The 15,667-nt window shown below is 41.1% G+C and overlaps 1 protein-coding gene and 1 long non-coding RNA gene across 2 annotated transcripts; both read right to left on the bottom strand.

Annotated features, from left to right (window-relative positions):
• Positions 1–1,572: 1,572 nt before the first annotated feature.
• On the bottom strand, positions 1,573–12,117 carry LOC135335985 (uncharacterized). Its single transcript, XM_064531731.1, has 9 exons — positions 11,960–12,117; positions 7,651–7,721; positions 5,935–6,085; positions 5,069–5,255; positions 3,879–4,024; positions 3,433–3,644; positions 3,157–3,251; positions 2,613–2,816; positions 1,573–2,213 (listed from the first exon to the last, which is right to left on the bottom strand). The coding sequence occupies exons 1-9, from the start codon at positions 11,960–11,962 to the stop codon at positions 1,702–1,704; spliced, it is 1,581 nt and encodes a 526-aa protein (XP_064387801.1). The 5' UTR covers positions 11,963–12,117; the 3' UTR covers positions 1,573–1,701.
• Positions 12,118–13,441: 1,324 nt separating this feature from the next.
• Positions 13,442–14,335, bottom strand: LOC135336105 (uncharacterized). The gene is made up of 3 exons (XR_010394700.1): positions 14,088–14,335; positions 13,827–13,902; positions 13,442–13,775 (listed from the first exon to the last, which is right to left on the bottom strand). It is a non-coding gene; the product is annotated as an uncharacterized LOC135336105 (long non-coding RNA).
• Between the last annotated feature and the right edge of the window lie 1,332 nt (positions 14,336–15,667).

The following is a 15,667-nucleotide window of genomic DNA, read 5'->3' as shown; positions in this document are numbered from 1 at the left end:
ATCACTCTAAAGAAGGCTTAGATCTAGGTCTTGCACATCACTCTAAAGAAGGCTTAGATCTAGGTCTTGCACATCACTCTAAAGAAGGCTTAGATCTAGGTCTTGCACAATCTATCATTCATTAACAATTTGAAACTGTGAACATGCCCAGCTCTGACTATTATATACTATATGTACATACCTGAGGTCAATTAGTGGTACATTTCTTTTTTTGTTTTTAAAATGTGTATTTCAAGTGAGGTGAAAAGGTTGTACAGAAAGTCCTAATACCATATTACTACAATATTTAGTGGGTGAAAAACCTTTGCGAATGAGCCAAATCAGCAGAAAATTTGAATTGCGAATTGATCAACCCCTCGCAAAGTTCGCAAATGTTTGATGCTCGCAAAACATTCTGGTAATACGGTATACACATCACGGTTTTGCACTCCACAAGGGTGCTTTTCAAAAAAAGGGTCATCATCCAGTTTAGTTTGAATTTGTGGTCAGCCGGCCCAACCCACCAACTTAGCTTGATTGGATCGCCGCCCCCCAAAGAATACTTGCTTTTTTTCCTTTATGAAACCCTGTCGGGTTTTACCACTGTTGTGGCTGACGAGGGTCTGAAGGAAGCTTGAAGCTTATTTTTCAGATCCCCGGGACCTCCGGCTTTAAATCCCATCCGTCAGGATGCGGTGGACAGTGATGAACACGACCTACTCATTTTTTCAGGGCAAAGCTGAGTAAACTCCTTAGAAAATATTTCTGCTACTGATGGGACTCGAACTCTCAACCTTCCGATCTGGAGTCGAGTGCTTTACCCACTGGCCTAGAAGATAGGAGTGGATCAATGGTTGTGCACACACACACACACACAGACACTAATCAGTTGATTATGCCCTGCTGCATGCTCTCGATGGAAGTATGTGTCGCCTTTAAAAGCTGTATAGCTGGTCTAAACCTTCAATTTGAGCGGTAAAGGGATACAGTAGGACACACAAAAGATGAGTTGTGTCTGGAGAAAGTATAACTTAGCATCTTTAAAAGTGGTGTACATTTAAATGGGAGCAGTAGCTATAATAGCAGCTAGCCATGCACAGACAATGGCAGAACAGGAGAATAAGCAAATTAATAGATTAATTATTAATTAGTGCTTCCAGAGCCAATCCAGCTAATTCAACAGCTCAACAATTAAACTTCAAAGGATAATCGCATTCATGACACTCTCCAATCTACCAATATCAATTGATCAATATTGACAAGTTGATAGCATGCTCCTGTGTTGTTGTACAACAATTTGACCGGTAAAGGGTTCGAGATCACAACAACATGCATGCCTATAACAACAACATCTGTTATCAGATGTATCTCATCATTTTATTCACGATCATCACCAGCACATCGACATCAATCGTCACATCCACGTACTTTCATTATAATACAATGCATCAACCATTAATTACGTATACCACATCAATTACCACGACTTGGATCATGGACATGGACTCAATTTAATATCAAAATTATAATGATCATGCAATTAAGGTCTCTAGCCAGTCAAAACCGTGCTTCAGAGAGCCGGAATAGTGAGAGTCAATATACTGTAAAGATATTCATTATCTATTATCAGCAAAAAAGCAGTTTGTATATGAAAACTCAGTGTGCATAAAAATAATTTGATAGCTGCGTGCAGAATGAATGATAAGCAAAAATTAAGTTTGTTCAGTTTGCAGACTTGAGGTTTGGTCTAATGAGGTGCCAGAAATAGACCCACTCTCCGTCTTTGTCCATCACCTGCTGCCAGTGTCGTACCTCTGTGGTGGGTGTGTCCTCCATCCACCAATGAACATACTCAGACTCGATACTATTGTTCCGACTGAATATCTTTCGGCGACCAATCGGTGACGAGCGTGGCGAAGAATTGGGCGTGAACAAATTCATTAAATGACTTCCAGAGAGACGGAATTTATTCTTTGCAGCTCTACCACCGCTTGAGGTACGTCGGATGACATTCGGGGAGAGTGTGTTGACATCTGGAGATTGGGATCTTCGAGTGATCTCGGGTGATAAGTGGGTGTGGCTTACAGCATTTAGTGATATGGAGGTTGGTATTGAGTTACGTCCGTGGTTGGGAAGGGAGGCGGAGTTTCGTGGTGATGGGTTATGAAATTGTAAACTGTTAGACGAAAGGAGGATTGGTGATAGGCTTCCGTCACTGTGGTAGGGAGAGTCACCTGCATGCGTGGGTGGGTGGGTGGGTGGGAAAGTAAGGAGTTATAATTATGAATGCAGGAATAATGGTATCGGTACAGTGTGCATGCATACATTATACAGTAATAAGTTGAGTATCAGTCGATCAGTAATAATTATTATAACCAAGTCTATGCGGTACAATAATTATGAGTGCAGATCGACAGCTAGTATCGTTGTCTAATGAGTATCTTATATATACATGTATACCTGACAACACAGAGGCAACAACAGCTGGGTTACTCACTGACTATACACTGCTAGACTATTAAATACAAAGTTGGAATTTTACCAACTATAGTGAGAATATTTCTTTAACTGTCTATACCGACTACTTGAATCCCTTTCCCTTACATGGTGACCATGGGTAGTCATGTGCTCACCATTTTCAATAAGTGCTGGCGAGCTTCCCCTCGATCCCAGGGGGGAGTTGTTAGCTGACAGTGAACTATTCAGGTGCTTCATAAGCAGTTTCTTCTGGGGTACGCACATTCGCAGGCCCCCGATGTTGTTATCGTGACTGAACTTGTGATGATCGTACAGTATGACCTCCAGGCCGCCATTGACTAGGTCCACTCTGGACAGACCTGCACGCACAGAGAGAACATGACATGACTAACTACAGTGTGTGCTGGTGGTATATGTTGATATGGGGGAACTTTCGATATTGAGAGCAACTACAGTTTTCCTATCACAGAATAACTGTCCTAAACAGTGTTCTTCCAAAAAGTTACACGATTGATATTGGCCAAAATAATACGAACACTCGATGATTGCTAGCAATAAATTTTACTTAGCTACATCAGGGAGGGTGTATACAGGATTTTTTTCTCTATTAACTGATATAGGGGGGGGGGCAAATTGAGCCAGGGGGATATCCCTGTATGACACCCTGTACATTATGGATGAGTACACACACACACACACCTTCAAAGTCAAACTGTTTGGTCCAGGTTGGGTAAGCGTTGTGTTTGGGGCTGGTGTGTTGAGTACTGTGTCTGCCAGCGCTGGGCAGCATGTCACTGAGAGAGACAGGAAGGGAAGTTAGGCCTTTTCTAAATACTATTGATACGTCTATTGGAGCTATGTATAGGTACAGATAATTGGAATTTTCATGTGTACTAAGATCAATTAAGGCAACAAATTGCACGCATGCACATACCCTACAGGTTATATTGCATTTGTGCAGATAACACTCCTTACCATTTGCACAGAGTGTTGAACGGCTTGTGTGTGTCCTCGTCCACAATGCCCGCCCCCTCCACAACATGCACCTGGAGATGTCCCGCCCCCTCCACACCCTCACTGCTGAGGAGAGAATTGGTGGACTCGTTGTCACTAGGTGACCTGTCAGACGTGTACTTGATCCCTAGCAACAGCTCTCCGGCATATATCTCGTCATCCTTACGCGGACACTGAAGAGAGGGAGTTGAACATTATTATAATTGTTGTAATTATCACAATACATACGTCGTATAATTATTTTATTAAAGAGGAAATTTCAATGCACATTAATTATGACGACTATCCTTCATAGAATGATACAAGTTGTCCCATTTTTTAGTTAGTTTAATTAAGAGATGAGCACTGTATACATGCATGTATGTATGTGGAGTAGGTGGTTTAATACAGACTCTTGCCACACTTACCATAAGGTCCACGATGATGTCCAGAGGTGATTCGTCAGTTTCAAAAGATGGGAGGAGCCTCACTGACTCATTAGGGGCAGACTCTATCGTCATCACTATGGAAACACGGCTACACCCAGCGAGACAGTTCAGATCCATGTGCTGATCTGTGTGTGTGTGTGTGTGTGTGTGTGCGTGTGCGTGTGTGCATACAGAATGCTGTAATTATCACTATTAGCAATATTAATGGATGCATGAAATGTGGTAGTTGCCAACTACCGACACTACCACCACCCACATACAGTGCACATCATGATGTATGATATATCAGTGTGTGTGCTAGTAAGAGAGGTAAACAGGAAAACCACATCTCTAGACCAGTTTACATTGTTATGGGATAATTATGGTATCCTGTATCTGTGCATTGCATATGACATCCTGTATCTGTGCACATTACTTGTGAGCCCACCACACACAATGAGGTATATAGTGCAGGGATGCATTGAGGGGGGGGGGGGGGGTGAGGGGGGTAATTCGCCCCCCCCCCCACTAGGATCTGGCAGATTCATTTGTACTGCTATAATTCTGATGCCCCTCCTACATTTTTAATTTGCCCAATTTGCCCCCCTGATCCAAAATCCTGGATGCAGCCCTGTAATGTGTCAAATGTCATGTCAACAGAGACTAAAAACAAAAATGCTTCCAAACACAGAAAAGAGGCACTCTGGATGTTGGCATGAATCAAATTACATGCACACACACACACACAGAATGCTTCAAAATATTTTTTCTTTAGGCCTATGTCACAGGTCCAAACACATGCACACACGCTATGGAGACTTTGGGGTCCATTGGCATTAACCTGGCTGTATATAATTATTATTATTACAGAGTGATGGTCCATTAACCTGGCTGCTTATATGGTGACCACGATTAATAAACACGCAAGTTTCACAGCATGTCTCTGTGAGTGTACAATTTCATAATAATAATTATGCCAGGAATACGGCCAGCCATAGGTACCTGTATGATATAAAATGCTAGTTCTAGTTACCCAATGAAAATTATACACGGGATCGAAATCAGTTAGATCATAATTATGGGCATGATCGAGGTACAAAATGTATCTGTGTTATAGTATGTGTACATGTACATCCTAACCCCCCCCCCCCGAGACAAAAACAGCGCCTCAATCGTGTGATGATACTCACCTCCAAACTGTGGTGTTAGAGTGATGGAGTTGTCTCCACGCACACATAGGGAGACACTCGCCTGGTTGTCATAGGAACAGCGAGACCTGAGGGCCAATTGGTGAATGACTAGTCCACAAGATGAGAAGTCAATGACCCACTCCAGAGAGGCCTTGCTCACACCCTCACTGAGGCTGAGGTATCTCAGCTGTGCAGAGCACGACAGAGGGAAGGAGTCATCATTATTTGCATGTCAAAGCTATAATCATACAGTTTACGTACGAATACTCACTTAAATAACTTTTAAATGTGTTGTTTGATTACAGTTACATGCATATTTTAAAAGAATCTATCAAAATGTCCTGCGACGCATGTTCATTGCATGTTATTATACTGATTACTATAGCTCGACATTTTTAATTTCGTGGAATGGCCTCTTCCAATAAATCAGACACAGCAGTACATGTAATGTGGTCAGTACTTTGTCTGTTGTGGCCAACAATTATAGTCCCACCCGGTTCCGATAATTAAACAATAAAATGATTAGTAGATCAATTACGCTGCAAAAATGACAGTAGGTTGAGCTCATTAAAAGAGGAAATGACTTTCTCCCCTTAGAAGGAAAAAAATGTCAATCTTCACTGGTATTAGATCACATGATGAGATGAAAGGACATGCACTTCCTTGTGTATACTCAAAAGGAGGATATCCACTTGGCAATGCATACATAAGGTTAAGTAGTTAGCACACCATGCAGGACATGTTAGTACTACATGGCTGTTAAAGTGTGAACACTCCCTGATGTCCATACTGTGTACATGCATCACTAAATTCAAACGTCCCATTATGTTCAATTTTACCCACTGATTCTATTGTAGTAGACTCACCTGATCTTCTCCCTGTTCCTGGTGTCGCTGTATCCCTGACGACGCGTATAGTCCCTCACTCAGTCCGTAGAGTTTAGCGAGTGGGCGGCATACTGGGTTGTCCCAGTGGAGATAGTAGCAGTCGTCGTAAGAACAATAACGGAGACGAAACCTATGCACACAAGGAGGTTGACAATTAGAGACATGACAATTTAGTACAGTACAAGTCAATGCAGTATGTAGTGGAACCTCCTACACTCAACCAGTATATTATACTGTATACAGTAGAAACTCTAAAATTAATGTGGACACTATATTGGGACCTAGCTTCTGGAGAGTGTCCTGTTTGTTCAAGAGTCATGGGGTTCATCTGTGCATGCGTACAATATTATTTTGGACAGTCTAGACCATTAGGGAAACCACTCTTACAGATCTAGAGTGCCTTCCACTAGTTACGTAGGCAGCCTCTCTATTTAAAGACAAGGTGTCTGGTCCCCCAGTTGCAATGACTGATGAATGTATGACCTACGTGTGCATGTACCGAGTCAAAGTACGAGCAGAAACATGATTTTATGATGCAAGAGAGCAAGGTTTAATTTATGACCTCACTAGCGGAAAGAGGTGTAGAGTTGAGTATGTAAATGACACCTTCAAAAATTAACATGGGAAATCATTGCTGGAGGAGAGGTATCAGATCGAGCTCAGAGTACACACATTCTACTAGACCAGCAGATGTCACTTAAAACCCACTATAATAGGAATTTCAATAGAAAGTGACTAATACGAAATTGTAGCTGATTTATGTACACGCGCCTACAGGATACTTGCATGACTATAATTATGCTCATCGATGCAGGCAATAATATAGTAGCCTACGAAAGCCACAACAAAATGATACATTACAAGTATAACTATAGGAATGGTTTATCATACCAGGGATCAGGTAATTTTACGGCAACTGATGCAATTAATTAACACATTTGCTGGAACAAGTTGTATACATTTTTTTCTCCTCCACACATTCTGTTCGTGTAACAAACAGCTACTGGAATTACACCCCACGTATCAAGTGAGCGACAACAAGTCACGATCGTGACACGCATGTTTGCATGGGGGAGCGTCTCTAGCCCTGAGGCTAATCGAGTTAATGTCTCTACATTGCGAGCAAATATGGAGGGCTGGTAAAATGAATGTTATATAAATTATGCATAGTTTACTGTGTGATGCTACATGTATGCGTGGTGGGTTGATGAGATCACAATTAACAGAATAACAGGCGCCAGTAGTTGATAGACACTTACTGTGATGACTGGCAGTGCTCAAGTTTACCAAACTCGCACAACCATTCAAATACTTGCTAAACTGTAAGCATCCTATCACACACATTGCCTAGTGTGTGGCAAAACAGCCCGTGACTGAAAGTCTATGGCATATTACAGTGTACATGTACGTTATGAATCATTAATTAGGTTGAAAATTGATCCCAGGCAAAACAACAAGCAAATATTTAATTTGTAAGTAAAATCTCATATCAAATATCTTCAACTTAAAGTTGATATGTCAATACAGTGCAGCTTGTTTGTAATTATTATAGTGGCCACCATTGAACAGTGGCTGTAATAAAGAGGCTGCTAACATAGGTCCAAGCACAGGCTATGGAGGCCATTAAGCTGGCTGTACCAAAACAGGTTTCACTGTCCCGATATTTTAATAATAATAATTAGGTTGTAGACGCACCTCTTCAGTGAGATATCTTGAAGAGCTGGTTCGAAGACATGGCCATACATTTGTGGCAGAGAATCTATAGACTGTGTGTGTGCAAGTGAGGAGAACATTATATTATATCATAGCAGAAAAAAAGTAAAACAGACCAAAATATAAATCTGTAGTTGCCCATGAAACCTCTGACTTTATGGAATGGATATAGAAACACGTCTTGTTTATCAAGGTGTCCTGATTTCAAGGGTTGATAGTCATGATGTGATAGAGTTGGTGATAAAGGACTTCCATTTATAACTAACTATAAAAGGTGCTCTCATAATTTATAAGTGACTTCCACTGTACACCATTATGCATATGGTACGTGCAACGTAAAACATTCACAAGAGACAGGAAAAGGCGAGAGACACAACCGCCATGCATGGCTATCAATGTATGTACTAACAAACCAACACAAGTCATTGAGCATTGCTTCCATCACACAATGGCAGACACTATACACAATGTGCAAATATTGTTATTGTAGGGCATCAACAAACACCCACTTAACACTTTTTAACACTTTTATGGGTGTAAGAACCACGCAAATTAACAACTTGGAATACCTCGGGGACCTATGGAGTGCCCTCCATGGTTATCAAGGTGTCATGATTTCAGTGGTTGGTTGGTTTCTATTCTGGGACTTAATTGAGTGTCCGTATTTCAGGGAGGATCTTTAGTGCTTCCCATTTGCATATCATGCATAACTGATCGATTAGAGCTTGACATAATTTGGCAACTCCAGAGAGCATTATCGTCAAGTACAAACATAGGAAGTACATTGCATGTATCACGAGTGGGGTGGTCGTTACTCTTGCCAAGTTCACAAAGAGCCCTCTTGGAAAATGTTCAGGGCTACGACTAAATTGCGTGTGTTTGTCCAGATGACTCGATCCACACAATAATATGGAAATAAAATGTACCGACAATTTCTATGATAGATCATAGATCACCGTACACACGTCACTAGGTGTCATGTGACACAGGGAAGCAGGTATTACCCTACGCAAGCATCTATGGAATCATAATCACATCAACTATGGTATTCTTAAAACAACTAGACATTTTGGATAGACTACGTAATGTACTGCTTACACAGCAAATTAAATCAACATTACAAGAGCAGATATGAGCACATTAGCTTATTATTAAAAATAGCATTCCTCCGATTATGAGCTCTAAAATAGTTGTAATACGTGTACGAGTGGGTGCACAGAAGTATTACCGAGGGAACAGCGTAGGACATGCACGGGTAATACTCTGGGGAAAACTTAATTTAATTGTTAATTACTTGATCATGCACATACCTCACATAACCATGACGATAGCACATGCCTGCTTAAGTGTAAAGGAGAGTGCAGTTATATGTGTTACTACAACTGGTGGTGTGTATATTCAATATATGAGGTAATTTGTATATATAGACACATAAACTGACCGGATCTCCTATAGGATTACATAATAGCTATAGGTCATGTGCTCAAAACTAATCAAAAGACAATATCGTCATTGAAAAAGAAGTTTCCAAAAGCCATGCATGCACGTGATTAAGTTGCACGTACAGCTCACCACCCTAAACATGTACCTGCCCTAACCATAGCCATCACTCAACCACACCACTGCAATAATACAACAAAACTGTCATTTGCTTCCAGATTAAAGCAATGCAAGTGATATACAATGTAAAATCTAAGTTGCATGTACAGCTCATCGTGTACCTAGCTGCCCTAACCACCACCCTAATGAGGCCTCACACACTAACCACAGCACAGCACAGTACCATACAAAGCAACACGGGGGATGGTGGATGGTTAAAGTGATGACCTTTATCAAGAGTGTAAACACTTCCTTCCCAAACCATACAACGTACTGTCTCAGAGAAATTTCTTGGAAATGGGACACACAGAATTGTGTCTAAATAAATATGCATGATGTCACCTTTCAATAATTATGACTGCAGCACTCACTCAGGCAATTAAAACATAGGCCAATAAGGTAATAAGCGAAATTATAGATGTTGAATTGTAAACTAGAAAGGGGAGTGTAAATAAATGCAGAGGCAGAGCAGAAGGTGTGATGATGAGTTCTAATCAATAAAGGAAGTGGGAATGAAAAGGCTGTAATGGGGTTCACCAGGTGCATGGTCTAATGGATAATGCTAATGTTGGTAAACATCACTATTGGATTAAGTACATGAGTATATACATTCTTGAGGTAAACATAATGTACCCAAAAGCATCCAGACAAAATTAGTGGTGTAGAGAACATGATAGTGAATGGAGGACAGATGCCTTCATGATTGTCACTACATATTCACACACCCATAGTAAGGGGACACACAGCTAGTACAGTGTAGTGTTAGAGTATTAAATATCTCTCTTATACCTAACCCTGAAACTGAACTCTATTCGTGGGTTTCACTGCAAGCGCACAGCAATTAACACTTGAGCAATAAGACCCACTCACATAATAAAATAAACTGTACAAATTAAATTAGCTGGAGTTATGCTAAGAACTCGTAACTATTATCATATTTAATTTGACTTGAGGAATCACAAACGCATACTCAGATTACCTACAGACATGGATTCGTGTTGTTTTAATCTGGTACGAATATCGTGTGTCAGGAGACCATAAACACGAGATAGGTACACACTCATAGTTTAAGTTACATAACACTTCAGAATAATGTGAAGAATTTCTGTGCTCAGGAATAACAGCTCTTGTAATAGGCCCATTCGAAAACTGTAAATGCATACACACATTAATGGTTACAATTAAACCAACAGTGGCCTGCTACATGTAACACAGGTACTAACACTTGCTATGGAGGCTTTGTACACTAGCTGGTTTCACTAGAGAGATACTATATAAATGTGCACAAAACTTTACAACAGAATTGGGTATTTTACAAAACAAGTATTAACTAGCCTAGCTATGGAGTGATAATTAGAGTGATGATAAAAGTTTCCTGGTGATCCAATCACAGCCTTTCTAACAGTGCTACATATTCCAAGCCCAACATAATTATAAGAAAGATTGCAGTGTGATTATTGCAAAATCTATAGCAGGGTGTCATGCAGGGGGGGAACCTACCCTAGCTCCAATCCCCCCCCCCCTTTTTTTTGCATTCAGGTACTAGTTTTATGACTGAGTGTCCATAGCTGGCAATTTTACATACTATAACAGGGTATTGAAATAACAGTTGACATTTTTTTTAGCAAAATGTTCTCTTATTTCCCCCTCTACTTCAAAATCTTGTATGACACACTGTCTAGTATACATAATTATATACATACTTGAAATTAATGACAAGGATACGCTGTACAAAATGCAGCTCATTGAGTACTCAATTCAAGTATTAAGTAGAAGTCAAAACAAATAACCCCTTATGCACCTATCAATGCAAAGCCCCACTACCCCCCTCCCAGGACAAGGGGGGGGCTTTGTGGGAGCTTTGTTAGTAAAACCTAGCCCTGGGGGTGGGAACTTTGTAAAGTCAGTATATCATAGCTGTTTTTCTGTATACTAAAGTATTGCAATTATTATTGTGTTCAACTGTCATTTGCCAGGGGTTTGTCAAATAAAATAGCCCCGGGGGAGAGTCCTTTGCACCTCATAATTGACAAAGCCCCCCCCTGTCCCGGGAGGGGGGTAGTGGGGCTTTGCATTGATAGGTGCATTACTGGCACATAAATTAATACAGTGAATAACTGAAACCCAACGTAGTGAGATGTGTACAGAAATGTTTGCAAGTGGTGGCCATTTTCGATCCTCTCAATACACAAAGTTGCCTCTTTTAAACTAGTACTAGGAGGTGGTTACTGTTAGTACCAGGAGTCCATAAATAGAAACATTCTTATGAACGACCACCGACCATGCAGTGTGACGTGGGCACATCACTGAGGAGTGATCAGACCAATGGAGTGCATGCTAAAAAGGATGCTAACACAGGTCAAAACGCATGCTATAGGGAGAGTTTGGGACCAATTAACCTGGTTGTATTATAGAGGGTGACCTGTAAACCACTATCGAAGCAGCCTCGGTACAGAACGACAAACGCATCATTTAGACAATAATGATGATAATTAATTAATTTTTTAGGGGCACACATTATTTTGACTACTCTAGGATACATGTGTACAAGTAAACAAGCAGCTCACAATGCTAGCATTCATCCAGCTGCATTGGTTAGCTAGCTATAAGTGTGTGTGCATGACCACGTGTAGGTACTTGGCTAAAATTAGCATGCAATTAAATACAGAAAGTTACTATTCTCAAGGCTCACCATGTTTGACTATTTACTGAAATCTTCACTCTCTTCAGATGTACGTACTTGGCTGTAGATCTTTAATTTTCTTGCTGCTGAGCTGAGTGCAGTGCTAGTGAGCTCCAAGACTTTTATCAGTGCACTGTCGTGGATTTCCTGTTTCATTCACATCCAGAGGAGGTTCGAACTTTCACTAATTATGACCTTTTAATGACATTCCAGGCCAAATTGCTTTTCGTTTTTGCTGACTCAGCAGTAACGGCACTTCAGCTAGTCTCATATTTTAGCCGCCCTCTAAAAGTTGGGCGGCCTAATCTACGTTATAGAGGGCGACTGATTTATGAGATAATGTTTTTGCACGCTTTCTGTCGCTGAATCTGTTGACAACTAGTTGTGTTTGGTGTCTGTGATGGTTACTGGACCTAACCCTATCAGCACATAATAGCAGTCTACACAGGCACACAGACACACGCGCACACACTGCCGTATATCTTTTTTTTTCATGTAATATCAAACAATACAAATGTACAAAAGCAACAGACCAAAAGATAAGAGGGGGGGGCATACAGTTTAGCGGATACCACCGTATATCTTGTTTGCGCATGCGCACCGAGGCATAACGAAGCACCCCAGGTGTTGCGGTGGGGAGGTAGCCTCGAATCCACGCCGATTAAAAACGTACTTTTAATCGGCGTGGATTCGAGGCTAGTGGGAGGTTGCCAAAACTCAAAGAGTAGGTAATGATCGACCATGATCGTTGTTAAAAAACGATTGATGCCAAAAGTTCCAGTCTAAAATTAGCCTCAATCCCAGCCCCTCTAACTCAATTGAGAGCGGCCTGGAATCGAGGCTAGGCTGCATCAGCAGAGCTTTGGAGCTCTTTTCTCACTCTTGCAGCTATCAATAAGCAGGCTTAGCTAGGGTACACATTATATATTATTGCCTTAAAGAAACTAAAATCGCAAATGTTTGATGCTCGCAAAACATTCGTATTTTAATGCGGCCTGGAATCGAGGCTAGGTAACTTTTGTAACTTCCTGTGGCACTCACTATTCATGGAACTAAAAGGTAGTTTGAACTTGAGCTAAGAGCATACTCTTGCTTCCCAGAGCAAGCAAGCAAGTTTGAAGTGGTCGGGCCAACTTACACTTAAAAGGTGAAATGGTCTTGGAACTTTCGCATACAGCGATGAATTTTACCTAAAAGATTAAAAACTGCTACGACCTTTGCAAAGGTGTAGTTGAAACTGTAAATTTTACCAGGTTATCACTTTTTCTCTGCAGTGAGCATGCGCATCAGATAGCTTGCTCACTGCAGCATTGCGCATGTGCAGATCAATCACAGCAGATCTAAAATGCCACACTGTCTATGGCCCTGATAACTCGAATCAAGCATTATGCTAGCCTCGATCCCAGGCCGAGTTTTCGCTTTTATAACGGTTAGGCGAACAACTGGGCCTGGTACTAGTTGTCTGCGCATGCGTCAAATTTTCATTGTATATTTGTGGTCGGCAAAAATATTTAATAAATCAATAATGGAAATTTGTACACAGAAAATGCACAGAGTGAGTACACAAAAGATGCACATAGGGAGCTGCTTCACAAAGGCCTGGGGAGTTGCCAGTTGTGCTGCAGCACAATTACAGTGACCCAGGGAAACTTCAGGATGATTGAATGCCTTCAAATTACGTTTCAAAAAGATTTAGCAGGCTGCTGGACTTCTCTGATTCTAGGCCCCAACTCGTAACTCATTGCTTGAGAAAACGTAGATTCTCTTGATGTCTCTGAGCTACCCAGCAACGCTCGAATGAGCAGGTCATACTCCAGTCCTGTGTCTGTGAGTATAGGACAATATTAAAAGAAACCAAAGACGGTTAAACCCTTACCTCAAACTGTCCAGTCTCGTCCGTTAGTATAGCCAAGAGGAGCACTGTTGGGATAGCTGGATATTAGCCATTGCTCCTGTACAGAGAAGTAGACATTTTAAATACGTGTAGATCTATACATATTAAATTTCTCGGTTATAGTGTCATTGTCGACGAGCTGATGATGGCAGCACCAAGTTCTCTAGCTCACACTCTTCACTTGATCCACCATATTATAATGATGAAACTATAGGCCATAGGGCCCACACAAAAATATCTGACCTTAATAAGCTTGACAAAGCTTTATACCTCTTCCCTTGTTGTTCAGTCTTCAGAATAAGCTTCAGAGAAGAGAGAAGCTTCAGCTAAGAGCCATTCCAATCGATTCCAATAATGATAAAACGGGAACTGACTTCTAGTACACGATAGTACACGAATATAAATGTCACGAAAGTGAACGAGAATATCCATTTGTCAGAATCTGACGAACGACTGACGCATGCGCAGACAACTAGTACCAGGCCCAGTTGTTCCCCTAGCCGTTATAAAAGCGAAAACTCGGCCTGGGATCGAGGCTAGCATTATGCATGTGTAAATCCACAAATCCAAGAGCAGATAAGAGACTTCTAGTCATGTTTTTTCTTGGATTTTAATTCGGGAATTTGTAAAATAATTCTTAGTTCTCGAGTTATGCCTAGTTTTGCTTACTTGGAATGCCATTGCAGCCTTTTTAGAAGAGTGCGTACAACAATCATGGTCTATCATTTGAGTTTCTCTGTTAAGTTTCACTAGTGCTTTGAGGCTGCACTCCTCCATCGATATGGGGTCCCCACTTAATAGCTTCATCCTCATGCTCTGGATGTCCCTTGCTGACTAGACCTTGCACAGTGCTTATATACTCATATGACAGAGCTTTCTTGCTGACTAAGTGCAGAGTTCAAGTGCTATTGGTTTAGCTATACCAGAGCAGGAATATGTAGATCTATATCCTCTATATATCTTCAATACTTCGGAGATTTTCTTCGGAAAAATTTTGAACTAAACTCGAGATATTGTGTCATTATTTATGCCCCTGTATAGATGTTCCTAGCTCTGTTTTGAGTCTTGGAGATCATAGAGACACATGCAGAACATGCATTCGGACATCCATCACTGTCACAAGGAACAATGACGAGCAAGGCGGCCTCTTCACAACACATGCAAGTATAATTATTGTCTACTATAACAAAAAGCACAGAGCCTTGCTCTACATGGAGCAAGCTAGGCTCTGTGCTTTTTTACTGGTTCTATAATTAGAATGATTAGTGTATTCCACAGATAGGAAAACACACATTACACTGGAAAAAATAACAAGTGTGTCCACAGGTGCTGACTACCATCCTCCACAATTTCTTTCTCTTTGATTTGCTTCAACTCCACCAGGAAAAGTTCCTGATAACAAATTACACAAAGTGGGCTGCGGCTGCTGCTCTAAACTGTATGTCAGTAGCCACCGCCTTATGCTCAGTATGAGTGCATGCATGTGCTGTGTACAATGGCTATTTGTGCTACCACAGGTGTTTTGCACACAGAGTTTAATTTAAGTGCAGAGCCCTAGCCTCGAGACCAAGCAGATTAAAATACGCCTGGATTATATATAGAGGCTATATAGTTGTTCCCATACGCATTAATTCACGTAAAAGTTGGTAAACGGTCACGAGTACAAAAACGAAGATCGTCAGACAGACGCTGCACATTAGATGAGCGTTGCCGCCTTCTCTGAAGGAACAGGCCTGTTACGTATCAGAGGAGGTCCGACAGGTACGATGCATGCAGCTCAAGCAATTAGCCTTAATTATCCACCCACGTCGTATGTTTTAGCT

This window comes from Halichondria panicea, chromosome 5 (assembly GCF_963675165.1).
Source record: "Halichondria panicea chromosome 5, odHalPani1.1, whole genome shotgun sequence".
Taxonomy (NCBI): Eukaryota; Metazoa; Porifera; class Demospongiae; order Suberitida; family Halichondriidae; genus Halichondria; species Halichondria panicea.
This window is presented reverse-complemented; position numbering and strand designations above follow the sequence as displayed.